The following is a 26,287-nucleotide window of genomic DNA, read 5'->3' as shown; positions in this document are numbered from 1 at the left end:
CCTTCTTTTAACATTTTACCTACTTACCTCTGTTATCCTCATTCTGAAATTTCATAGGAAGTCGGTACGAAGGTACATAGATTACTTTCTGTTTGTCCTTGAGCCTTATTTGATGCTCGATGACATCCGTTTTTCCTAAGGTTCCATCCGTAGTGGAAAAAACATCATGATATTTAGTTAACAGATTCAAAAATTTCTGCTGAATTTCTTCTTCTTGATGTCCTTATTGATTTTTGTTCTTTATAGATTGCAACAGGGGTTCATCCGCGACTGATTGAGCGTGATTTATCTCAGCTACGGTAAGAATGCGATGTTTATAACTTCGGCATCCTAGATATGTTGATTTTTGTGGATTACTAAAGTGGTATTCAAATGATTACAGACTTCGATGTTACATTGTTGTTGTGAGCCGACTGTATAAACGGCTTGTGTGACGGATAATCCGTGTGTTTTCAGAGTTTCGGAAAGGATTAATGTTTCAGATCCTGGCAAGGTCTCTTTACACGCACTAATATATTTGAAGTTACGTTAGGCTCGAGAGTTTTCGTGCAAGCTGATATTACGGGTGAGCGAGAGTTCTGTTGGGTTGCCTGTATTATTTCTTGGTTCATGAGGACAGGTGATTGGTTCCGTAATGTAAGTGACAACTCTGTCTGTCTCTTTATTATCTAAGACTGATTTTAGGGTATTAGAAGACCTATAGAATTTCCCTTTGATATACACGCCGTGTTTTGCAGGTGCTAAGATAATATTTTGAGTGCCCATCGACGGGTATCCGATAATTACTGCGGGATACATATTAATGTTTTGTACAACGACAAAGGTATCAGCAAACGTGCGCTTACCGACCTTGTACTGTACATGAGTTACGCCCACAACATTTAATTCATTATTCCCAATGCCTGAGAGCCTATATCCGGACTTTTCTATAGGGAAATTTGAAAAGAGTAAATGATGAGTTCTTAAATCCATTATATTACGTGGACTACCAGAATCAAAGAACAAAGTGAATGACTTATGGTCCAAATTTAACTGCATGTAAGGTTGGTCGCAACTCGTTTTGACTAATAATTGCATGAATTTGTTGCAAATCTACGGGAACCTGCACAGATTTTTTTGATTCGGCCGTGTGTTTTCATAGGAAAATCATTGTCTCACAATGATCTGATAAATGATTAAACTGATTATTTGATACAAAAGATGTTGATATTGATGACCCAACACGCCCTCTCCCCCCTTGGAGTGAACTACGTGTATTTGTTTGTTTATCACACCCTGAAAATTCGCTTGCCCTTGCGAGTTCTGGCTAGACGGCCCAGGAACAGAGGTTACCTGAAGCACGATTTGTTTGTTTCTGCTGTTGTGCAGATTTCCGTTTGGTTGTTTCTTCTTATAGTACTGAGGACCCTTCTTTTTATTTGCACTGGCAACTGGTTGCGCGTTTGTAGCGTTCTGCTGTTGATTCCCCAAAAGATACAAAAATACAGATAATATGATAAAATATTATACGGAGAATTCCTGCAAGAAAACGGTTAATGACACGAGAAAAGAAAAAAAAATTAATCTGCGGGCGAGAACCTCGTAGTTGAAGATTGGTTCTGTAATGAAAGGAAGATTAATATGGCGAACAAAACTCACCCCAGAATACTGGACGATCGACTCTTGATGACAACACTTCACTGAGGAAAAGACCTGAATAGATAAAAATGGTACTTAGCTCCAGATTATATTGCGAAGGATTGTTGACATGGGATGACGTCTCAGTTCCTGTCTACGTCTCGCGTCGGAAGTCGTGATGACGTCACGGTCTTCTCTCGGTGCACGATGCGCGGGGAAGTCCAAGATTGATGACGTCACAGCCTCCGTCCTTGCTCGTGATCGGGTGATGTTCCCTGTGTTTGTTTTTCTTCTTTTTCCGTTGATGTTCGATGCTGCCCGTCTCGTCCGGTGTAGATTCTCGAAGATAAGTGACAACAGTTGCTCAAACGTCAGTGTTAAATGCTTGTATTCCTCTCGATGAAGGACATAGTTGCGTCTTCATAAACTGTTGCGTTGATTGAAGATCCCGTTTCCTCTGTTTAGTTTGATGTTGAAGGTGGAAGTCAGTTCTTGTAGACCTTCGGTCGGCTGATATGGGTCTTGTTAATTATATTTTCCGTTATACGCTGCCACCACATCTATGTCTTATCGCTTGGCGATAGACTTTTTGTGTTCTCCTTACGACTGTCATTCGTAGTAATTTTTGGTTCCTACTCATCTCCCTTGGATATCTTAGTAGAGAGGTTCTTCCTTGACTAGAGGAGATGATTCAAACAGGCAATTTGACGAAGATAACAACTTTATTCTGTAACTACATACTAGGAGATGCAGCTCCGGTCGGACGACCGATATGTTTGATCGTTGGCGTGGAACTGCCATTCTAAAGCATCGCGTCGATAGCGGAACATTAGCTATCTCAGCAATTCATATAAAAACACATCACGTAATCCGCCGGCTCGGAAGTTACAAGTTTCCGGCGTAGGTAACAGGTCAACCGCTCCCATGGAAGTTGTTGTGCAAAGTTATCATAAACATAAAAATGTTGACAAAGCTTTGAGCTAGATCAGGCTACTGCAGACAGCGCATAGCGTAATCTAGGTCTGCTTTGGTCACGTAGAACCCTCCTAATGCCATGACCCCAGGTCATTGGTTTATATTTACAGATCTCGTTAAATTCTAAATTATATATATATGTAATTATTACATATAATATTATATATATATAATATAATATATATATATATATATAATATATATATATATATATATATATATATATATATATAATATATATTGATTCCCATTTTCTGTTACTTCTAAGTAATGATGCTGACAGTACATCTTGTGTTTTCATTGCTCATGTAAGAACAAAAATGTTATGGTTGTTGTCAACAATTTTTCATATTAACAAAAAATGTTCAACCACTTTTTTCTTTTTAATGCATGCAATAAACAAGACCAATCCGAGTGAAATAACTGAAAAAGCAGCCAGAATACGTAATAAGGAATGGTTAATCAAATTCATCATAATAAGATCAATTAGATTTAAGCCTCGTTTTAATTAAAAGGTGATTTCATAAGAAATTTGTCGATGATATCCAAGTTTATTTTTATCTTTGGTTTTGGACTTGGCTCAGGTGGACGAGAGTAAATCTCCTTTCCTGTCAATAAAAATGTAAATTTCATCGAACCAAAGAAAAAAATCAAATTCAAAAATATAACTTGAATGGGTGAACAAAAATCTGAAAGTGATTTTTCGGGGGAAAATATCTAAATAAGAATACATTTTACACACACACATACACACCTACACAAAGCAAAGATTCTGGAGATAACAGTGCATGAAAATATCTGCCTTGTTAATTTAAAACCTTACATTTTTATATACATTTTTTCTTGATACAAGCAATGGAGTTTGCAATGAATTATTATTACCCGTTTTTTTTTTATGAAATATGCGGAATCCATTATATTGTAAGACCCAGGAATGAATTGGTTTCTAAACATTTGTAAATTAAACACTCTAAGCATTACAGTGTAAATACCTTTCAAAAGACAATAAATCCAATATCTACCTTGAGAAAAAAACAAACTAAAAAAATAAAACCAGATAAGTAAATATTTTCCTTAATGAAAAAAAAACAGATAAGTAAATTCTTAAGGAATTAAACGCTCTAAGCATTACAATGTAAATACCTATAAATAGACAATAAGTCCAATATTTATCTTGAGAAAAAAAAAAAAAAAATAAACTAAAAAAATAAAACCAGATAATTGAATATTTTCCTTGATGGAAAAAAAAACAGATAGGTAAATTCTTAAGGAATTAAACGCTCTAAGCATTACTATGTAAATAACTTTGAAAAGACAATAAGTCCAATATTTACCTTGAGAAAAAATAAATAAATAAAACCAGATAAGTAAATCTTTACCGTGAGGGACAAAAAAGAAAAAAAAATGAAAAAGATAGGTAAATTCTTAAGGAATTCTCGAAGAACTCCCCCAGCATTCTTATTTCACATTTGTCCCCATAAATCTACATACACGGGGCAAGACTTAAATAAACGCTATCTCCTTATTTTATTTACGCCGCTAGTTTTAATTACCGTTCGTTTGTGTTACCGCTAAAAGAATGAAGAGCCTTTGGAAATAGCGTCCCGATTCCATTAGAAGTTAGCTCATTAAACTGTTGAAGATGGAGAGAGAGAGAGAGAGAGAGAGAGAGAGAGAGAGAGAGAGAGAGAGAGAAGAGATTGGGAGTTAATCTAAATGGCATTCGCAAGTACTTCTCTTAAGGATCGACAGGGATGTTTCCCAAGAGGCCGGGGCGTTGGGGCGGGGGGCACATTCACAAGGGTTTCTGGGATAAAAATACCTCTTTATAGGATCTGACTTGTTTTTACAGCCTTTCTCGTGTGGCTGATGCGCTTTTTGCCCTTTTATTTCTTCTTCTTCTTCTTCTTCTTCTTCTTCTTCTTCTCTTCGAGAGAGAGAGAGAGAGAGAGAGAGGAGAGAGAGAGAGAATGTAGACGTGAATTTCATACGCATATCAGTGTTACTTATGGAATTGTTACAAATGGAGCCCATATAAAACCCGTTTTACATTATGGAACCAACAAAAAATAACCTTTTTGTTTTTTATGGGGAGGGGGTGGGGGAGGGGGGATTTTACTTGTTTTTACGGCCTTTCTGGTACTAAAGCGGTTTTTAATCCTTTTATTTTGTAGAGAGAGAGAGAGAGAGAGAGATTGATTGATTGATTGATTGATTGATTGATTAATTGTATCTGTTAAAACTGGCGTCGCAACATCTAGATTATTGACACCGAAATAAATTTAAATAGAAAAAGAAAATAAGTTTGAAATAAATTTCATTTAAAAATATCTAAAAATCTATGTATATAAATATATTTGTTCAAATACAGACAATTTGTGTCTTAAAGCTATGATGATGAATAGGCAAGAATGCCTTTTATAAAACAAATTTCTATGCAACCAACGTTTTCATCAGTTTTAAATCAATTATTTTCTTTAAAGGATTTAGTGATGATATACTGTATTTTTAAACTAAGTTTTAGAAGTAGAGAGAGAGAGAGAGAGAGAGAGAGAGAGAGAGAGTCACCTTTGGAATGTTGCGTGGATCCTGTTTAAATTGTAGTATTGTTGGATAAAGAAATACCTCCTCATAGGATTTGACTCGTTTGTTCAGCCTTTCTGGCTTTCGTTTTTCCTAGGGCTTGAGAGAGAGAGAGAGAGAGAGAGAGAGAGAGAGAGAGAGAGAGAGAGAGAGAGTGAGTCTTTAAGGCTTGAAGTTCCTACGTATATCACTGTTGCATAAGGCAGTTATGTGGATCCCAATTAAACTCACAATATGACGTGGTTGAGGAACAGTTCGCGAACTTCGTTGTCAAGATTTTTATTGGAGTTTCTTATTTTTGTTTTTGTTTTAATTTTTGTATCTTTTCTAAGGGTGGGAGTGATGGTTGCAACACGACTGTCTTGACGTAGGAAGGAACGCTATGTGGAAGTATCCTCCTTAACATCTCCTCGCGCGTAATTAAGTTAAGCGGTTTCATTTCCAAGAGAAAAGTGAGTGCCTTATTCGTACGTGATATCAGTTGACCAATGTAGTTCTTGATGTTAGTTTTCTTAAGACTTACAAGAAAAGGAGGGGATTGTATTACAAAGAGAATTGTCAAGTTTTTCTATACTTTTTTTTTTTTTTTGGCTAAAAACATACTTGCTTTCATCTTAAGGTGTTTTCGAACCAACAGATGCCTCATTTTTATTATTAAATTCTCCGGTGACATTGGCAGAGATATAACTACCATTGTTGCTTTATGTTCCCGCCTGTTTTGTGTTTAGAAAGATTGACTTTTCTTTATTATTCTGTTTTTCTTTAGCTTTCTTTCTTGATCTCATAACTATTATTCCTACTTACTAACAGACTTCGCCTTTTCACATACTAACCTTTTTCTGTTTTCTTTTTCTCATCATAGTATCCTTTCATCTTTATTTTTGTTGTTTCTTTCGTAGCACTCTCTCTCTCTCTCTCTCTCTCTCTCTCTCTCTCCTTTTTTCCTGTTTTTTGTACCTTAAGATTTATTATCCTCTTGCGCACTACCATTATTTTCTTTTTAATATTTCATGCTAACCTTCAGTTTTGTTCCATTTTTTATACTAACCTTAGTTCTTCCTCCTCCTCCTCCCCATCTTCTGTCTCTTTTTTTTTTTCCTTCTCCTCTTCTTCGTAGCTTATAATTTATCCTTTTTTAACCTAACATTTTTTTTTTTCATACTAACCTTCAATTTTGTTCGTTTTTCTACACTAACCTTATTTCCTCCTCCTCCTCCTCCTCCTCCTCTTACTCTTCTTCTTCTTCTTCTTCTTCTTCTTCTTCATGGCACTGGAGAAGATATAACTCCCGCGGGAAAGAAGACTTTTCTTCATTTACGTCGCGTACAGAAAGTAATCAGTCGGGAGTTTTCTTTCATCTTTTTTAATCTGATTTACTCATTTTTTCGCTCCCACCCCCCATCTCTCTCTCTCTCTCTCTCTCTCTCTCTCTCCCTTCGTAGACTTGTTAGGCATTGAATTCTCGTGTATTTGTATCTTCACATGATAATGGAGTTTTTTTCGTTTAGTAATATTTTAGTCATAATATTTTGGATATATTGCTAATGTATAAAATTGATATTCCTCTTGAAATGCTTCATGGGTCATAGTACTTAGGTGTAAATGGCCTTTATCAACTATTTTCGACTATTTCAACAGAAAAGTTTATTTGAAACTTTTCATTAGTAGAGCAAAATGAAAATGATTTACGTGGATTGTAAGTTTTAAATATAAATATTTTGTTAAATTATACTCTTTTCATAAACTTCGTAATATTTAATACAGATTCTTGTTAGGAAACAGAGATTTTATTAAAATAAACTATAATTATACCAAATTATAACGACCAATAATCATTCGTAACATTATGTATAACATTTCTTAAAACCATTTAATAACCATGATTGTAATTATTTAAGCTGATGTTGATTAAAATGAAGTAAGGAATTACGGCAGTAATATTGATAAAAGATTGATTAGAAGAAAGAGAGGGAGAGAGTAACGAAAATAAAACACGAATTTGCTTCTCAGGACATCTGAAAACACATACATACATACACACATACATAGACTGTCGATATATATATAGATATATATATATATATATATATATATATATATATATATATATATATATATATATATATATAAATATGTATATATATATATAATATATATATTATATATATATACAGATATATATACGTATATATATTACATTGGTATAATATATATACGTATATACTACATGTATATATATATATGTATATATATATATATATATATATATATATATATATATATATATATGTGTGTGTGTGTGTGTGTGTGTGTGTGTGTATCTATACACACATTATATAATGCCTTCTAAAAGGGCTTACTCCAGATCTCCTTGGCCTTCCTGTGCTTAGCAAGTCTTTATTGGCAACAATCATTCACAATTAACTAAACGCAATTTTTTTATAAATAGCTAACTGGTTAGGCCTACAAAGCCTAATTATAGTTTTGCATAATGGCATATCAGTGTCTGTGTGTCGGCTCAATTTCGCCTACATGCATACATTTTTATCATACATATACCAAACACTTGCTTAACTTGTATTAGTCATTAGTGCTATTGGCCATTATATGTAAAAATTGTATATACAGATATCGTTTTTTATAATAAGAAGATACAAATATATATATATATATATATATGAATATTTATCACATCACCGTGATTCATATAAATCATTCGAGCTACAAATGTCTTTAATATCTAATTCGCTCTTACCTCGGAATTGATATATTTTCATATATGTACCGAGGGGGAATTTTTTTAGTTGATAATAATTTCGTACCCCCATGGGATCGAACCACCGTCCAGTTGGACGGGGAACGAAATCAGGATCGGACAGTGACGCTACCGAAACGGCTATCAGAGAGGCCTAAAAGGTTTATATCGATTATGACCATTACAAATCAACGCCGATCTCGTTGTATTTGTCATTAGAATCGATATGAAACCCCTCCACCATGCTAGCCGATCGAGCGTTTGACCCACGCAGCCTTGTTATGAATATTTATCACATCACCGTAATGGTCAGAATCGATATAAACCTTTAGCTTCTCTGATAGCCGTTCGGTAGCGTCACTGTCCGATCCTGATTTCGTTCCCCGTCCAACTAGACGGTGGTTCGATCCCATGGGGGTACGAAATTATTATCAACTAAAAAAACCCTTCCCCCTCGGTACATATATGAAAATATCAATTAAAATTCCGAGGTAGAGCGAATTAGATATTAAAGGACATTTGTAGCTCGAATGATATATATATGTATATATATATATATATATATATATATATATATATATATATATATATATACATTCATTCGTTATAAAAGAAATGTCGAATTTTCAGAATGAATCCAACTACACCGATGCACAAGCGTAAGTCCTCATATACGTTCGAACACGCGGTAATTATGAAACAAAAAACCTGTGGGAGGCGCATTATTCTTTAGAGTCTGTGATGGCGCGCCTACTCTCTCCCTCCAATAAAAGTGCCATCAATCACATACCTACCATGAAATTCTTTACTCTTAGGTCATAACTCAGCGTCACGCTGACAAGAAATCAATATTTGAGTAGCTATTACGCCGGAAGGATGGATTTAAAAAAATTTAAAAGACAAAAAAAGAAGAAGAAAAAAAAAAGACAAGCGGAGTGGGAAATTGGCGGGTAAGGCCAACAAGACTGATGGCGCCGGTGTTTGCAGAGTTCTGGAATGAAGTTTTAAAGGGACGACCAAAAGAAAAAAGCCAAAAAAACAAAAAGCAAAAAAAGCAAGAAAAAAAAATCCCTCCCTCCAGCCGGCCGTTGACGATTCTCGGGTGCGAATGAGATACTCCTTCCCCCCTCCCTCCTCCCATCCCTTTCCCTCCCCCCACCCCCAACAAGTGAGGAGAGTAGGGGATTGGTCCAACTGGTTGACAGGGTACTATCGGACAGGGACGAATTCACAACGAGGAGGAGGAGGAGGAGGCATTGACTGTAAGAGCGAATCTCTGGCCCCGCCCCCTTCCAAGTCGTTAAGGGAGCATCCCCTCCCCGCTGGCCGGCCTCGGCAAATTAGCGCCCTGGCCATCAAGAGCTCGTGCCAATTACGACGAATGCCCCCCCAAGGGCGTCGCGGCTGGAATGTCAAAATGCGGGGGGTGGGGGGGAGGGGAGAAAAAGGATCAGCTTCCCTCCAAGGCTTCCCTCTATAGTTGTCTGTCCGACAGATTTTCCAGGACACTTCTATTTGTCCATTAGGGCTAGTTGGAAGCCAGTGACGTCATCGGCTTGTTTTTTTTTTAATAAGTCGCAATTCAAGTTTTTCGAACTTCATTGTGTTCACGTTGCTACTCCCACCAGAAGGATAGTTATGGCTTCTAGCTTTTCATTAATTTAAGCGTAATTCCAGTTTTTCATCAATTAGTTTTGTATCCTAATTTATATATTGTTTTATGTATAGTCACTAATTTCATATATTGTTTTATATATGGTTACTGATTTTATATATTTTATATATAATAACTAACTTTATTTACTGTTTTGTAAAGTCACTAATTTTTTATTTTATATATCACTAATTTTATATAGTGTTTTATATATAGTCACTAATTTTGTATGTTTTATATATAGTCACTAATTTTGTATATTGTTTTATATATAGTCACTAATTTTATAGTGTTTTATATATAGTCACCATTTTATACATTGTTTTGTATATAGTTACTAATTTTACATATTGTTTTGTATATAGTCACTAATTTTATATATTTTTATATAGTCACTAACTTTATACTGTTTATATATATAGTCACAAGGTTTAGAGTGTTTTATATAAAGGCACTAATTTCATAATTGTTTTACATATATAGTCACTAATTTTATATATTGTTATATAGTCACTAACTTTATACTGTTTATATATATAGTCACAAGGTTTAGAGAGTTTGTAGATAAAGGCTACAATTCATAATTGTTTTACATATATAGTCACTAATTTTATATATTGTTATATAAATAGTCACCAATTTTACCATTTAGTTAACACAAAGGCAAAACTGAAAATTACTGGGACAGTTCGTATTTTATCACACTTGACACTCACTGTTGACCTAATGGGGGAATTTTTCCAAGTTATAGTTAAGAGAATCGAAATATCCTACAATATTTATTTCAGTACAAAATCATTCAAAAGGAGATCCGGTGAAAAAAAAAAAAAAAAAAAAAAACTTAACTACCCTACGTAGGACCTCCCACACATACACCCTGACGTTGTAAACCGAGATCATTTGAGAAGTAGGAAATACAAGGAAACAACTATTTACTCCTAACTGCCTCCATACAGGAAAAAAATAACAGTAACTTTCAACGAAGGGGAAAATAGTCTCCGTTGCTCAGCCGCCTGCACCCAGAATGAACCTGTAAATCAACAGAGACGTCACAGGAATTTATACGTTTATATATATATTTATACATAAAATATACACGAGTCATTACCTTTAATGCGATGGACGTCGTTTCATATTTCCTCTATGGGAGGAACCTACTACCTGGTACTTCCTGAGGGAAGACGCTTAGGAAATCAAGATAGAATCTTCATATATCTATAATGTCTTTTGTTCACGTTTGTTCAGTGTGTCCAGTGTGTTTGTGTGTGTGTGTTTGTGATCTACTAAAATCAACTTGGTTTAGTTCATTTTAAGGTATTTGTTTATTATTATTCCCATTATCATTATATACAACAGTAGTAGCAGCATCTCTGTTGCTGATACCTTTTAATCACTATCACCCGCATCAAATTATTATTATTATTATTATTATTATTATTATTATTATTATTATTATTATTATTATTATTATTGTTGTTGTTGTTGTTGTTCTTTAATGTCCACAATGATATATCTGATGGTAGCAGTATTAAAACTACCATCAGATATATTGTTGTGGACCTAAAGAACATTACTAATTATTATTATTGTTATTATTATTTTTTTTTTTTTTTTTTTTTTTTTTTTTTTTTTTTTTTTTTTTTTTTTTTTTTTTTTTTTTGCTCTATCACAGTCCTCCAATTCGCCTGGGTGGTATTTATAGTGTGGGGTTCCGGGTTGCATCCTGCCTCCTTAGGAGTCCATCACTTTTCTTACTATGTGTGCCGTTTCTAGGATCACACTCTTCTGCATGAGACCTGGAGCTACTTCAGCCTCTAGTTTTTCTAGATTCCTTTTCAGGGATCTTGGGATCGTGCCTAGTGCTCCTATGATTATGGGTACGATTTCCACTGGCATAATACCCATAATCCTTCTTATTTCTATTTTCAGATCTTGATACTTATCCATTTTTTCCCTCTCTTTCTCTTCAACTCTGGTGTCCCCCCATGGTATTGCGACATCAATGAGTGATACTTTCTTCTTGACTTGTCAATCAACGTCACGTCTGGTCTATTTGCACGTATCACCCTATCCGTTCTGATACCATAGTCCCAGAGGATCTTTGCCTGATCGTTTTCTATCACTCCCTCAGGTTGGTGCTCGTACCACTTATTACTGCAAGGTAGCTGATGTTTCTTGCACAGGCTCCAGTGGAGGGCTTTTGCCACTGAATCATGCCTCTTTTTGTACTGGTTCTGTGCAAGTGCCGGGCATTCACTTGCTATGTGGTTTATGGTTTCATTTTTCGTATTGCACTTCCTACATATGGGAGAGATGTTATTTCCGTCTATCGTACTTTGAACATATCTGGTTCTTAGGGCCTGATCTTGTGCCGCTGTTATCATTCCTTCAGTTTCCTTCTTTAGCTCTCCCCTCTGTAGCCATTGCCAATTGTCATCGCTGGCTAGTTCTTTAGTCTGTCTCATGTATTGTCGTGCATTGGCTTGTTGTGCCAGTCCTCTGTTCTTTCTGTCTTTCTCCTGTCTCTGTATATTTCTGGGTCTTCGTCTACTTTTATTAGTCCTTCTTCCCATGCACTCTTTAGCCACTCGTCTTCACTGGTTTTCAGATATTGCCCCCAGTGCTCTGTTTTCAATGTTTTGACGCAGTCCTCTATACTTAGTAGTCCTCTCCCTCCTTCCTTTCGTGTTATGTATAGTCTGTCCGTATTGCTCTTGGGTGTAGTGCCTTGTGTATTGTCATTTGTTTCCTGGTTTTCTGATCTTATGCTGCGGAGTTCTGCCTTCGTCCATTCCACTATTCCTGCGCTGTATCTGATTACTGGCACTGCCCATGTGTTTTATGGCTTTATCATATTTCCGGCGTTGAGTTTGACTTGAGTATCGCCTTGAGTCTCTGCATATATTCTTTCCTGATCGTGTCCTTCATCTCTTGGTGTTTTATATCTCCTCCTTCCATTATTCCCAGGTATTTGTATCCTGTCTCATCTATGTGTGATGTTGCTCCATCTGGTAGCTTTATCCCTTCAGTTCTCGTTACTTTGCCTTTTTGTATGTTGACTAAGGCGCATTTTCTATTCCAAACTCCATTCTGATGTCCCCAGATACAATCCTTACAGTCTGGATTAGGGTATCTATTTCCTTGATGCTCTTACCATACAGCTTGATGTCGTCCATGAACATCAGATGGTTGATTTTTGTTGCCTGCTTTTCTTGAGTTGGTACCCGGCATCCATCTTCTGTAGTACTTTTGTCATGGGAATCATGGCTACTACGAAGAGTAGTGGGGACAGTGAGTCGCCCTGGAAGATCCCTCTCCTGATATTAACCTCTGCTAGTCTTATTCCAGAGCTTGTAAGTATTGTATTCCAGTTGCACATTGTATTTTTGAGGAAGCTGATGGTATTTTCCTCTGCCTCATATATTTTCAGGCATTCTATTAGCCATGTGTGTGGTATCATGTCGAAGGCTTTCTTATAGTCTATCCATGCCATGCTTAGGTTGGTTTCCTTCTCCTACTGTTCTTCATTACCATTTTGTCTATCAGGAGCTGGTCTTTTGTGTGCCCCTACACTTCCTTCTGCAGCCTTTCTGTTGGTAGGGGATGGTGTTGTCTCCTCTAGGTAGTTGTATAGCCTTTCACTGATGATACCTGTTAGTAACTTCCACATTATTGGTAGGCAGGTGATAGGCCTGTAGTTACTGGCTATATTATTTCCCTTACTCTTGTCTTTTTGTACTAAGGATGTTCTTCCTGTGGTCATCCATTTGGGTGCTTGGTGATTTGAGATACAATGCTGGAGTTGTTCTGCTATTCGTGGGTGTAGGGCCTTGAAGCTTTTGAGCCAGTATCCATGGACTTTCATCGGGACCTGGGGTTTTCCAGTTTGGTATTTTCTTTAGTTGGTGTCTGACTGTGTCTGTCGTGATCTCCGTGAATCTTTGTTTTATTCTCCCTGTTTCCTTCTTCCTTGACTTCCTGGAGCCATGTTGCATGTTTGTTGTGTGATACCGGATTGCTCCATATGTTTTCCCAGAGTCTCTTACTTGGTTCGCTTCAGGAATTTCTGGGTGGTTGTCTTCCCTCTTAGTTGGCTGTATAGTCTTTTCTGGTTGGTTCCGAATAGTTTGTTCTGTTGGTATCCCTATTCCTGTTCATGTACCGTTGGATCTTGTGTGCTTTGGCCTTAAGCCTCTGTTTTACATCTTCTATTGTGTTGTTTAGTCACCCCTCTCTTGTACTTTGTATTTCTCGTTGAGTTCCTCCATGTTTTCTTGCTTCTTAGCCTTTTTCTGCCATCTCTTTCAGTTTACTCAAGTCAGATCTCTATCACCATGATTTGCTTTTCCAGGCGCCTTTTCCAAGGAGGTTGCTGTTTTGGTTTCTGTTATTATTATTATTATTATTATTATTATTTTATTATTATTATTGCTGTTTATAATAATAATAATAAATAATAATAATAATAATAATTAATAATATAAAATAATTATTATTATTATTATTATTATTATTATATTATTTGTATTATTATATTATTATTATTATTATATTATTATAACCCCTCGAAAATAATTCACAAATGGAAGTAGTTAATACACAAAACGAGTCGCAGATGCAGGCAGTAATCCTCGGGGTCCAAAACGAATACTTGAATTCAATTAAGAAATCAATTTTTTTTAATCTCTTCTCTTTTATTAGAAATTAGACTTGGAAATGACATCCTCTGCATTAGCCCCTGTGTTCAGAAGATTTCGATTATCACACTCTAGCGTCTAGGAGAGATTAGATTTAGACTTTAATTGAATTCCAATGAGAGAAGAGGAAGAGGGTTGGCTTTATCTTAATTGAAGTAGCCTTCGGCTGGCCTCCAAGTTCGAAAAATTGACGTCAGGGGCCTTTCTTTTGTGCTAGAGAGAGAGAGAGAGAGAGAGAGAGAGAGAGAGAGAGAGAGAGAGAAGGGTGGGTGGTCTTAACTGATATTGTATAAATCCAATATCCTTATTCATGGTATCGAACGAGAGAGAGAGAGAGAGAGAGAGAGAGAGAGAGAGAGAGAGAGAGAGAGAGGTCTTACTGATATTGCATAAATCCAATATCCTTATTCAATGGTATCGAACGTGAGAGAGAGAGAGAGAGAGATAGAGAGAGAGGTCCTAACTGATATTTTATAAACCTAATATCCTTATTCAGTGATATCGAACGAGAGAGAGAGAGAGAGAGAGAGAGAGAGAGAGAGAGAGAGAGAGAGAGAGAGAGAGGTCATATATAATGTGCCATTAATTATTGTAACTTTATTTAAGAAATAACTACTAAGAGAGAGAGAGAGAGAGAGAGAGAGGTCATATATAATGTGCCATTGATTACTGTAACTTTATTAAGAAATAACTAATTAGAGAGAGAGAGAGAGAGAGAGAGAGAGAGAGAGAGATAATACGGTTTTCAGCATGACTGCGAATTTTAAATTATGCAAATAAAGGTTTAAGAGAGAGAGAGATAAAAGTGTTAATATGGTAATTTAAATTATAAAATAAGCTATCATTGTAATTTAATTATGAAATAACTAATAAGAGAAAGAAAAAAAAATTTGACATTAGGTACCTAAAAAGACTGAGATAGAGATAAAGAGACTGATAAGTGCATAACAAAGAAAGAGAGAGAGAGAGAGAGAGAGAGAGAGAGAGAGAGAGAGAGAGAGAGAGAACGCCAGAGGCATGATCAGGATGGGAAGAAAGTGACATTAGTCGCTTTTTCTACCCCGGTGTCAATAGGATTTGGCAAAAGTGGAGAAAATCGTAAAGCAGAAGCCGACAATCGACGGCTGATATAAGTACCTGCCTGCCTCGTAAAAATTCCCATCTGGAATGAGGTCGTTCCTTGCTCCCATTCCCGCTTCCCCCCCACATCCTTCCCCATGCCCACCGTAGGCCCTCTTACTACCCCACTTTATTCCTTGGGGTTCCCAACCTCATATCATGCCAACCCACCTTACCAACTCTAGATAACCTTGGTTTTGCTTAAAACAAAGTAAGTCCGAACTTTCTTGACTGTTATACCAGTGCACTAAATTACCCAAGTTGCTGTTACTACTCGGCGTATAACACCGAGCTACCTCACCAACTCTCGGTTAACTCTGGGGTTCCTTAAGGCCTGTCCACACTAGGAAACAATGTTTGGAAACAAAGTTTGCAAGCTTTGTCTACAAAAATTTTGTAAACAGTTTCCAACCTGTTTCCTAATGTGGACAGGCCTTTATCAACTCGAAAATTTCGCAGACCAATTACCTACATCCAATTGTTCGAGGCTTCATTATCTATTACCTCATAATCCCAAATAAACTTTCAAACACCCAGATAACACCGTGCTTCTTTACTAACCTCTAAATTATCCTTACTCCGCGAGTGACCTTTCCCTCGACACAAAAACATTATTCCAAGCTGCATTAGCAACCATCCTATAACCCTGAGTTACCTTGTCAGAGTTAACCCGGGGCGTCCTTACCAAATAGTAGCGGACTTCTATGCCTACTCAGTGAGCACCCTTAGACCCATTACCAACACTATGCTATCCCAGTCTCCATTACCAACTGCCACACAACATGAACCATCTTACCAACACCTATAACAAGGCCTTCCTTTTCAATTACTTACCTTGAACCTCATTACCTAGCCCCCCTAATTACCCTGAGCTTCCTTTAAATCTCCCAGATTCTCTCGAGGCCAATTAAGACTCCCTAGATTATCACGGGCCTCCTCACCAACACCCGGATTACCCCTGTCCTACCAGCCCACAGATTTCTAGGGGCTCCCTTCACCAAATTCCAAAAAATATTAACCTGTTAAGTTTAAATATTTCCATGGACCCTTGGCTCACCCATTTACTTTCTTGCCTCGTGCCCCTTTGCTAATCCCCAGACCTCTGCAGATATGTTTATTTACCCACGATTGCGATGGGTCGGTTAATCACAGTCCCATATGCCAGGTCCCAGATGATGCTAAGCTCTTTTTAATCCTCAGATTACCCTCAGATTACAACTGGCTCCTGACAACCCCAGGCTATCCAGAACCTGTCTGCCAAATCGCGCTATTACCACCTAAGTTGCCACAGATCTCATCACCAACGCACAAGTTACAACAGGCCTCCCATAACCCCAAAATTTTCTAGGTCTCCTTACAACCTTCAGATGATCCCTACGGCCCTTTATCAATCCCCAGGTTATCCCGTGATAGCTCACCAGCCCCGTTGTCCCAAACCCCAAATTCCCTAGCCCTCTGTCTCTTATTTTATTTCATTTTTTCTTGGTGGAGATATATATGGCCTCGAAGGCTTCGTAACTACTTTCCCCAAATGATCTTGGCAGATACCGCCCTCTATATGGATGCTGAATCGTTTAGATAATACATAAGTAGTTGTGTTTATTGCTGGGTTATAGATTACTGATTTTATCAGAAAATGGACTAGAAATATATATTTTTTCGATTTGTGTTGACTGGAGTGGAGATTATCTTTATACTGAAATAATAGCGACGTCTCATTTTCCACTTAAGGAGATTATTCTTCAGGATTACTTGTCTCTTTTTAATTTCATTTCAACTAGCAAACGACTTCTTGCAAGCACAAGCACTCGAAAACACGAGAAGCAATATTAATTACATTAAGTCAAGGGAAAAATGAACGTGTTTACTTAAAAACACCTCATAACTTTCTCTAATATCAGTGTTTTTCTTCCGGCAAAATATTTACACGAATGAGCAGAAGGGTACATTGGTCGTTGCGTTGTAAGTGCACTCCCTAATTTATTCTTAAGAGCTCCAAGTTGTGGATGAGTTTACAGAACTCGGAGGCTGAAAACAAACATTTTAGTATGTTCACAGCTTAAAGAAATGTTAATTATCCCCGATGATTTCGCTCTATAGTAAAGATCCGTAATTTTTGTTGTTTTATCAGTAAGGAAAGTTTTTCGTCTAAGGGCAGCGATACCCAGCGTTCTAAATTTAATCACGGAAAACTGACCTGTTTAAATAGCATTTCATTTTATTCAATCTTACTCTGATTTTACTTTAATTTGTTCTTATGGAATGATAAGATTCTCGTAGGATCATTTGGTCTTAAAAGAAAACTGATATCTAACAGGGAATTTATGAAACAGTCTTTTGGTTCGTCACTTAACCCCGTTTATTGGTTTGTGAATATTATCTTTTACTTTCTGGACAAGGGTCGGGGAAAAGACGCTGCCTGTACAAGCTTCCTTCAGGAGATAAGTATTTGGTCTTTGCATTAAAGAAGAGATCATAAAGATTGAGAAAATCGGCATGCTTACCCGCCCAAGAGTCTCTCTCTCTCTCTCTCTCTCTCTCTCTCTCTCTCTCTCTCTCTCTCTCAGGATAAAAGCAGAGGGTCGAGAATAGAGCTGACATCCCTGCTTTGTGAATTACCATTATTTACTGAAATTGGTAACAGACCCTAGGAACGTGGTGCAAGTGGCAGTTGGGGATAATGACACCTGAAACTCTGAAAGGTAAGAGAAAAACTGGCTGGCAAGTTAATATACTCATCTGGACAAGTTCAGAATGAAAAAAGTGGAATAAGAAAAGAGAGATATAGCCACCTTTTAAAATGGGGACGAATATGCAACACGACACTAAAAAAAAAAGATGTTTGTGGCTTTTAAAAAGTGAAAAACGGAAAGAACATAAAACCAACACTAACAATTAGATGCTTGTCATGATATTGGTAAAGCATTTTATGCAAATAAAGAAAAACTAAAAGAGAGAAACTAATTTGAAAAAAAAAGTATTAATTGGAAAATGTATAAAAACAAAGTGACAGACAGGGGAGTAAAACCTAATCCTTGGAAGTGTAGGTAAAGAGAAAGGAACAAAACAGAAGACAGCAACGGAAACACATATAAAAATACCCTAGCTGACTCCCCAGCCAGCATCGCCTGGGGGCCAGAACACACAAAGAAAAAGAAACCGCTCCCCCGCGCTCTGCAGCTCGATAGAGCAGAGGCGTGAAATAATAAGAAATTTCAAAGTGATGCCAGAACGGATGGGACGCGGAAAAAGGAAATATTGTCGGATGCGAGAGAAAGACAGGAGGAAATTCCCCCCTTTTTTGGCTGGTCCAAAAAAAAAAAATTAAGGTGTCCATTTTTATTTTTCTTCACAAGTTCTTCGACAGGATTAAAAAATCTTACAGTTTTGAAAGTATTTAAATTTGTCTTAGTGATATGCAATTTTATTTTTAATAATTATGCCGATATCAAGGCAGGGATTTATCATTTCGTTTCCAGTAACATGGGAATGATGAAATAAACCTTATGAAGATTATGAAACATAATTTGTATCTTAAAACCCAAGTATGATGAAATAATGTATATTTGTCATGTATTTCTCCCAGTCGAGCTTATGTGTGGACTTTCAATTAGCTTTTCTAATATTTATATGAAATCCCGAAGGAAGCTTGATAAATGAGGCCTCATTCCCCAAATGAAAAGACGGACGTGGTACCTACTCGGAGGATGGCAATTTATGATAAGGGAAAACTGGAGCAATGAGAGAATTCCGAAGCTTAATATACTAACAATTATTTTATAGTACAACTGCGAGGTTTTCCTCCTGTTACACCTTCAAAACCTACTTTTATTTGCATTTCAATGCTGAATGACCTCAAAGGTCCCAGTGCTTGGTCTGTTTGCCATAATCTTATATTCCATAACAAAACGGGAATTACCAGCACAGTCGTGTTTTTTTTTTCTCCTGAGTGTTTTGGTAATTATGAATAACATTTCTGAATATTGTGTATTGTAACGATTGTGTATGGTATCGCCTGCATGGTAACGTTAGATAGATTTGATTACGTGTAATGGTAGTATAGTATATTATAAGAAGTATTCCTACTTCTGTCATTGTTTTACCTGGATAACAATTTCAGGTTGATTTCATATATTTTTTCATCGTGTATCCATGTGCCGTTTTAGTATAATTAGAAAATGAAAATATGTACAAAATTGGTGTTTAAAAATTCACTGTGTTTTTCTTTCAGATTTCTTTCAAAGAATAATAGGAATATTTTAAATTTTATTTTCGTAAGACGTGGACGGTGCTCTACTAATGAAAAGATTTATTCTTATTTTTTTATTTATTTAGATTCAGTTCTTTAAGAAGTAAGATTCTGAAAATGGATATTAATCTCTTAGAGTATTAAAAAGCATTATATCCCTAGGTAATAAGAAGTAAAGAAAAAAAAAAACACAATTAACTAAGTGATATTCGTCACGTTTCAGTTCACAACATAAAATCTTTATACAGATAAAAGAACACGATTTTGAGAAAACGTCGAAAAAGAAATTCTTCTTCCATTGCTGAGTCATAAATGCAGACCATTTTTCTTCCTCCAGTATCATAACGCTTGTATTTTACCATCAACATTATTGCGGTCGTATGTTTTCTTAATGGCTCATTAACAATAACATTAAGGCAATAACTTTTGCAAGGTTTTGGGTCTGAACATTTTTAACTACTATTTGCCACAGCGAAAGCGCTTATGAATTATGCATTTGTCTCGGTGCTTCTCTTCTCTCTCTCTCTCTCTCTCTCTCTCTCTCTCTCTCTCTCTCTCTCCTTCGGTCCCTGCTTCGCCTTGAAAGGAGAGGATGATAAAGGAAACGATGATAAGAGCTATGTTTTAATATTAATGTCGTATACACCAAGAATTTTGATGGATAAGCTCATTAAAGGGTATTAAAAAGGGCACGCGATAATTTCGTGCGAACAAAGGATGTCGTTATCGAATGATTTCAAATCCTATAAAAGCATAATGTTGATATCCAACGTAGGACTAAATCTTTTGTTATATATTTCGATAAAAATCATACTCCTCTCGACTCCAAACTTTTCCTTGGATGGAAAGGAATTGAAAATTGTAACTGTAAAAGAACAGATGGAGAGAAGAAATTGAAACAAGATTCGCTCCAGCGACTCTGTGTTCCAGACCTGAACATCACAAATAATTCTTTCCATTCTTTTCTTTTTCCAGGTTCGAGATGGTGCATCCTACGAGTCCCTTCACCGACATCCTCGCTGGAAACGACAAGATCTAGAGCGTCCTTCCGGTCTCCATATGGCACCAGATACTTCAAGCCCTGTTCGTCTGGATGGATGGCTTCGTCGTTCCAAATTTCCAGCTGATAACTAACATGAAATGGTTTTAGGTTTTGGCCTGGCGTGTGCATTTGTAGATTGGCCTTTACCGCGTTCCTCTGGAAATATCTAAGATTGGGATGTCCTCTGAAAATCATTTGTGATGCCTTTATGATTTTGTGACTTTTTATCCCCGCGTAGGATAATCGTATACATGATGGTATACATCAGGTTATTCCCTTTCTTAATATTAAATGGTTTACATTTACTTTGAATATTAATTGATGATAACATCTTTGCACTGAAGAGAGCATATTTATACCTTCCCGCAAAGGCCATGGTTTATCTATCCTATTACCTCAGTATGAACCACAGGACGCCTATAAGCAATCCTAGTTTTCCTCAGGCCTACAGAAAACGGAAAACAGCTGTCAAAGTGTGGCTCTGGGTTTGGATGTGGCTATGGATGGGATCGGAAACGATGGGCGAGTGTCCAAAAGTGTGCGAGTGCAAGTGGAAGGACGGTAAGGAGACTGTATCTTGCCCTGATGCGGAATTCATTGATATCCCCCGTCGCCTTGACCCATCAACACAAGTACTAGATCTCAAGCGAAATAATTTGCAAATTCTTCCACGGGACGCATTTGTTGACACTGGCCTTGTCAACCTACAGAAAGTGTGGCTCACTCACTGCAAACTCAAACACATAGATCGAGGAGCTTTCAACAAGCTCGCAAATCTCGTCGAGTTGGATTTGAGCCACAACATGCTGCGATCGGTGCCATCGTCTGCCCTCACCGATGTCTCTGGTCTGAGAGATCTCCGCCTTGCCAACAATAACCTCACAACCCTGCCTGGTGAAGCGTTCACTCCCGTGCCAGACCTTGTCCGGCTCGACATTTCTGATAACCAGATTGATGAGGTGAATGAAAAAGCCTTTCGTGGTCTCACGCGCCTTGAAGTACTGAAACTAGCTGGAAATAGATTTACAACCCTCCTGTCCAGCGTTGTGCTCCCCCTGGTGGCAATTCACGAACTTCACTTGGAGGCAAACCCATGGGACTGTGACTGTGTGTTACGTCCGCTTAGGCAGTGGATGATTGATAGAAACGTTGCATTTGCAGCTCCACCCATTTGCTCTTTACCTCCCAGGCTGAAGGGACGCCACTGGCAGATCTTGACGTTAGATGAGTTTGTGTGTGAGCCTAAAGTCACAGCAGTTGCACCAAGGGTTCTTGCTGCCCATGGAGAGAATGTGACCCTGGCCTGTCGAGTAGAAAAAGATACAGACGTAATAGTCACGTGGTTTATGGGTGAACGTCTCATCAGAAATGCTACAGAGTCAAAACGATATAAAATCTTAGAACAAGTAACACCCAACTCCTTAACTCGTGTTTCAAACCTTACTATAGCTGGGGCTGCTTTGCAAGACCAAGGCACCTATCGTTGTGTGGTTGAGAACAAGGCAGGTATTGTTGAAACAAATCTAACTCTTCAGGTCTCGGATGAAATAGCGGAGGTGCGCCTAGTGACAATGGACCGAGTTTTCGTCACGGGAGGTCTTTTAAGCGCCGTGGTTGTCATCGTCATAGTGCTGCTGTTGTTGACGGCCGTTATCTTTCGTAAGCGGCAGCAGTCTCGCAGACGTGGGCACGAAATCGACCACAAGATCGAAACCCCTCAGTCTTCTCAAGGCCAAGGAAGCAATGCGAGCGATTCTCATCCAAAGTTGTCCGAGTACCACATCGTTCCTACAAACGACATCGACGATGCCTCTCCCCTCCCTACACATTCAGATAAGTCTTGGATGCTGAGAGATGCATCGGTGGATGACTTCCCCTCAACAAAGGACATGGAAAAGTCTGCCCTGTATGCGGAGGCAGACCAGAGGAGACTGCAGAAGCCAATTCAGGACCGCAGTGGCCAGCAGCCTTCCCCTAGCACCGTGTCCTACGTCGAAATTCCCAAGTCGGAAATGGCGGCGACGCAGGAGACATTAGAGGACAGACTGCGATGGAAAGATCAGTCTTGCGACAGCAAGGACAACCTGCTCCGCCAGGGGTGCAGCCAGGCAGGTTCTCAGCTTTCTATGGGCAGTGGGGGACCTTACCCTGACTTGCTTGACTTGCCGTATACCCAGCAACAGTCGCAGTTGCTGCAGGACGAGAGAAGCCATACCTTACAGCTACTCAATCCTGCTTACTGCACCATGCCCAGAAGGTGAGTGGACCACGTTTTGTTCATTGATTTCGTCAATTCATATTATATTACAGATGATATTTAATGGAATTACGAAGATGAAAAGCCTCAATGAATTAGAATTTCTCTGCAAAATATGAATGATTCTAGCCAGAATTTTAGAAACTCAGAACGTCCCCTGATATAACAACGAGACCTTCGGAAAATTTGCTATTGATTTCGTCAATTCATATTATATTACAGATGATATTACATGGAATTACGAAGGTGAAAACTCTCAATACATTAGGATTTCTCTGCAAAATATGAATGATTCTAGCCAGAATTTTAGAAACTCAGAACTTCCCCTGATATAACAACGAGACCTTCAGCAAATTTGCTATTCTAAAAACGCATTTTCCGAAATACCAAACATCTATTTTCTCCTCATTCCGAAACTCACGCCTCTGGCAAGAGTCGCCTCTTAATATATTCAGGGCTTTTCGTGTCTCTCATTTTAGGTACTCCTTATTTTCAGCCAGTCTGCAGGAATGCATCAAGTTCTCATTAACATGCCATTTGCTTTCCTTCGTCCTTTCATTGTAGTTTTGCGTGAGGAGGGAGTTTGTCGTTAGAGTATCATGTAATGGATTATGTTCTCTAGAAGTTTATTTTAAGTTTTTATATATGGGCGGTTAGAACTTGCCCAGGTTAATGCAAGTACTGTTTATATGTATATATATATATATATCTATATAATATATATATATATAGATATATATGATACGATATATGTATAGTAGATAAGTATACATATATAGATATATATATATAGATATATATATATATAGATATATATATATATATATCTATATATATATATATATATATATTATATATAATATATATATATATATATGTATATATATATATATATATATATATATATATACTATATATATGTGTGTGTGTGTGTGTGTGTGTTGTGTGTGTGTGTGTGTGGGTGTTTTTATGTATGTCATAATTGCATGTCTACATAAGGGAATAAACAAAAAACATGTATAATTTTACTCACCAATCAAAAATAAGTGCTAGGCACAATTTGCACTATCCTTATTCATCTGATTTCACTCATACTCTTCTGTTTATGCCGATTCAGTATTTTTTGAAATATGAAGTCTATATTTCGCCGTGATACGTTCAAATCAAGGAGAAATTTCCTAAGAATATCTCACAATATCTAATGTTAAAATCACTTCTGATTTTCGACATTCTCTCAGATGAAAACTTATCTAGATTAACTAAAAATAAAGTAAATTGATGAACACTTAATCCACGGATGCTGCGATTCATCCGTCTTTCATTCGTCCAGGGATGACGCAATATCCCTCGCTCATCGCCTAACATTTATCTTTAAGGGTTAGACGCCAAGAGCAATGAATGGGAGTTGGATTACGTACTATGATACTCCCAGGAGAGACAAATACTAATGAAGTATTATGTGCCTCGAAGGGCCTCGGGATTGGCTATAACAATTTTTCTCTTTCCTCGTATTCTTAATCTGTTTTTAATGGTTATTTGTTGTAGCCTTCTTTATCAAAGTTATTTATCAACCTCTTGTTATTCATAGGGTTTTCTTAAATCGTTGCTAATGTTATATACAAATTCATTTTCTAGAGGCTCCCTATTGTCATAATTTTCAACGTTTCAGTAAAGTTCATGGGATCTCATTTTTTTTATTATATTTCTCTCTTCATTGAATTTTCTTTCATAAGATATACAACATGCATATGTACAGACAAATATACACGATAGCATAAATATAGTAGAAATATATGATTATCTAAAAACCATATTTTATATAAACTCTGTAAATGAAAAACGCCAAATACATGAAATTACTCGTAGCTATGACTAAGAAAATATGAAAATCCATTGTCTTCCTCTCTTCACATGTGTATTCTCTCTCTCTCTCTCTCTCTCTCTCTCTCTCTCTCTCTCTCTCTCTCTCTATATATATATATATATATATATATATATATATATATATATACACGTGATATATATAAATATATAAATAGAGAGAGAGATTACACATGTGAAGAGAGGAGGGACAATGGTTTTCATATTTTCTTAGTCATATCTACGAGTAATTTCATGTATAATCATGAAATTATGTGTAATATATATATATATATATATATAGGATATATTATATATATATATATATATATAATCATATAGATATATATATATATATATATACACTCACACACACACAACACACACACACGTAATATGTGTTTACGTTCATGTGGCATACGACCCTCATCTCTCTCTCTCTCTCTCACTCTCTCTCTCTCTCTCCCCACCCGTCTCTTATGCACGAACGCTCACACACACACCCCAGAGTTTATGGCTTTCCATAACCTTCTTTGATAACATTTTTCAGGATTTATACACGAAAGAGTATATTGGACCTGTTGTACTGATTCCCCCGTTGCCAGGGGCTGACCATCGTCCCAATCTACTGTCTTTTTTGTTTCCTCTCTCTCTCTTTTTTTTTTTTTTTTTTTTTGTCCTGTCGTTCCCTGGAGAATGTTAGTGTGTTTGTTTGTTCCTCGACCCGATTTCCTTTGTACCTACGAGCTTTCCTTGACGCCTTGGTGTCCTTGTCCTCCGTTTTCTATGCGTATGTATGTATGTATATACATCGCGTGTATATGTATGTATGTAAATAAACATGTATATATATATATAACTTTATTTGGAGCTGTTGCCAAGTACATATTACTATAAACTAAGTTGAGTTTTAACGTTCCGCAAATTATAGTTCTTTTAGTCTTGAAAATGCGACTTGGCCATCGTGGCGAAACGTCGGCATTGAAATAAACTGTTAAGGGATGAGGATGCCTTTCCCCAGTACTTCATTTCATTATGTATTCTTTGAGCTCCATACACACACACACACACACACACACACACACACACACATATATATATATATATATATATATATATATATATATATATATATATATATATATATAGATATATATATGATTTGAACATATTTGAAGAGTAAAGGGTCACTGACAATTCTGTTTTTGAAATCTTGAATTTTCCCTGCGTAATTTACAAAAGTTTTATTTGCATAGGTACAAGTACGAGTGGGGCTGTCCTTTCTATATGATTAATAGTGAATACAATTCCATGCATTTCATCATTATACACAAGTGGTTGCGTTTAATATTAAAATTTGTTTATCAGTTAAACATTGAGAGAGAGAGAGAGAATTATTTCATGTCATCCTTTTTGGTAGAGAAAAAGTGTGGAGTTTTTACCATCAATATTGCAAGTAGAATATTCTCATTCTCACAG

The 26,287-nt window shown here is 36.9% G+C and overlaps 1 protein-coding gene across 4 annotated transcripts in view; it reads left to right on the top strand.

Moving 5' to 3' along the window:
- The window catches only part of LOC135207962 (uncharacterized), a 634,966-nt gene that overhangs the window by 579,608 nt on the left and 29,071 nt on the right, over window positions 1-26,287 (top strand). For 3 of the 4 annotated variants that reach the window (XM_064239990.1, XM_064239992.1, XM_064239989.1), the window contains one exon: window positions 20,625-22,948. In XM_064239990.1, coding sequence (XP_064096060.1) covers window positions 21,066-22,948 — 1,883 coding nt within the window. In that variant the 5' untranslated portion in view covers window positions 20,625-21,065. Of the gene's footprint in view, window positions 1-5,143; window positions 5,628-20,624; window positions 22,949-26,287 lie in introns of those variants that run through there. The other variant, XM_064239991.1, reaches the window with a different exon arrangement.

The sequence above is a fragment of the Macrobrachium nipponense genome, chromosome 34, assembly GCF_015104395.2.
Source record: "Macrobrachium nipponense isolate FS-2020 chromosome 34, ASM1510439v2, whole genome shotgun sequence".
Taxonomy (NCBI): domain Eukaryota; kingdom Metazoa; phylum Arthropoda; class Malacostraca; order Decapoda; family Palaemonidae; genus Macrobrachium; species Macrobrachium nipponense.
This window is presented reverse-complemented; position numbering and strand designations above follow the sequence as displayed.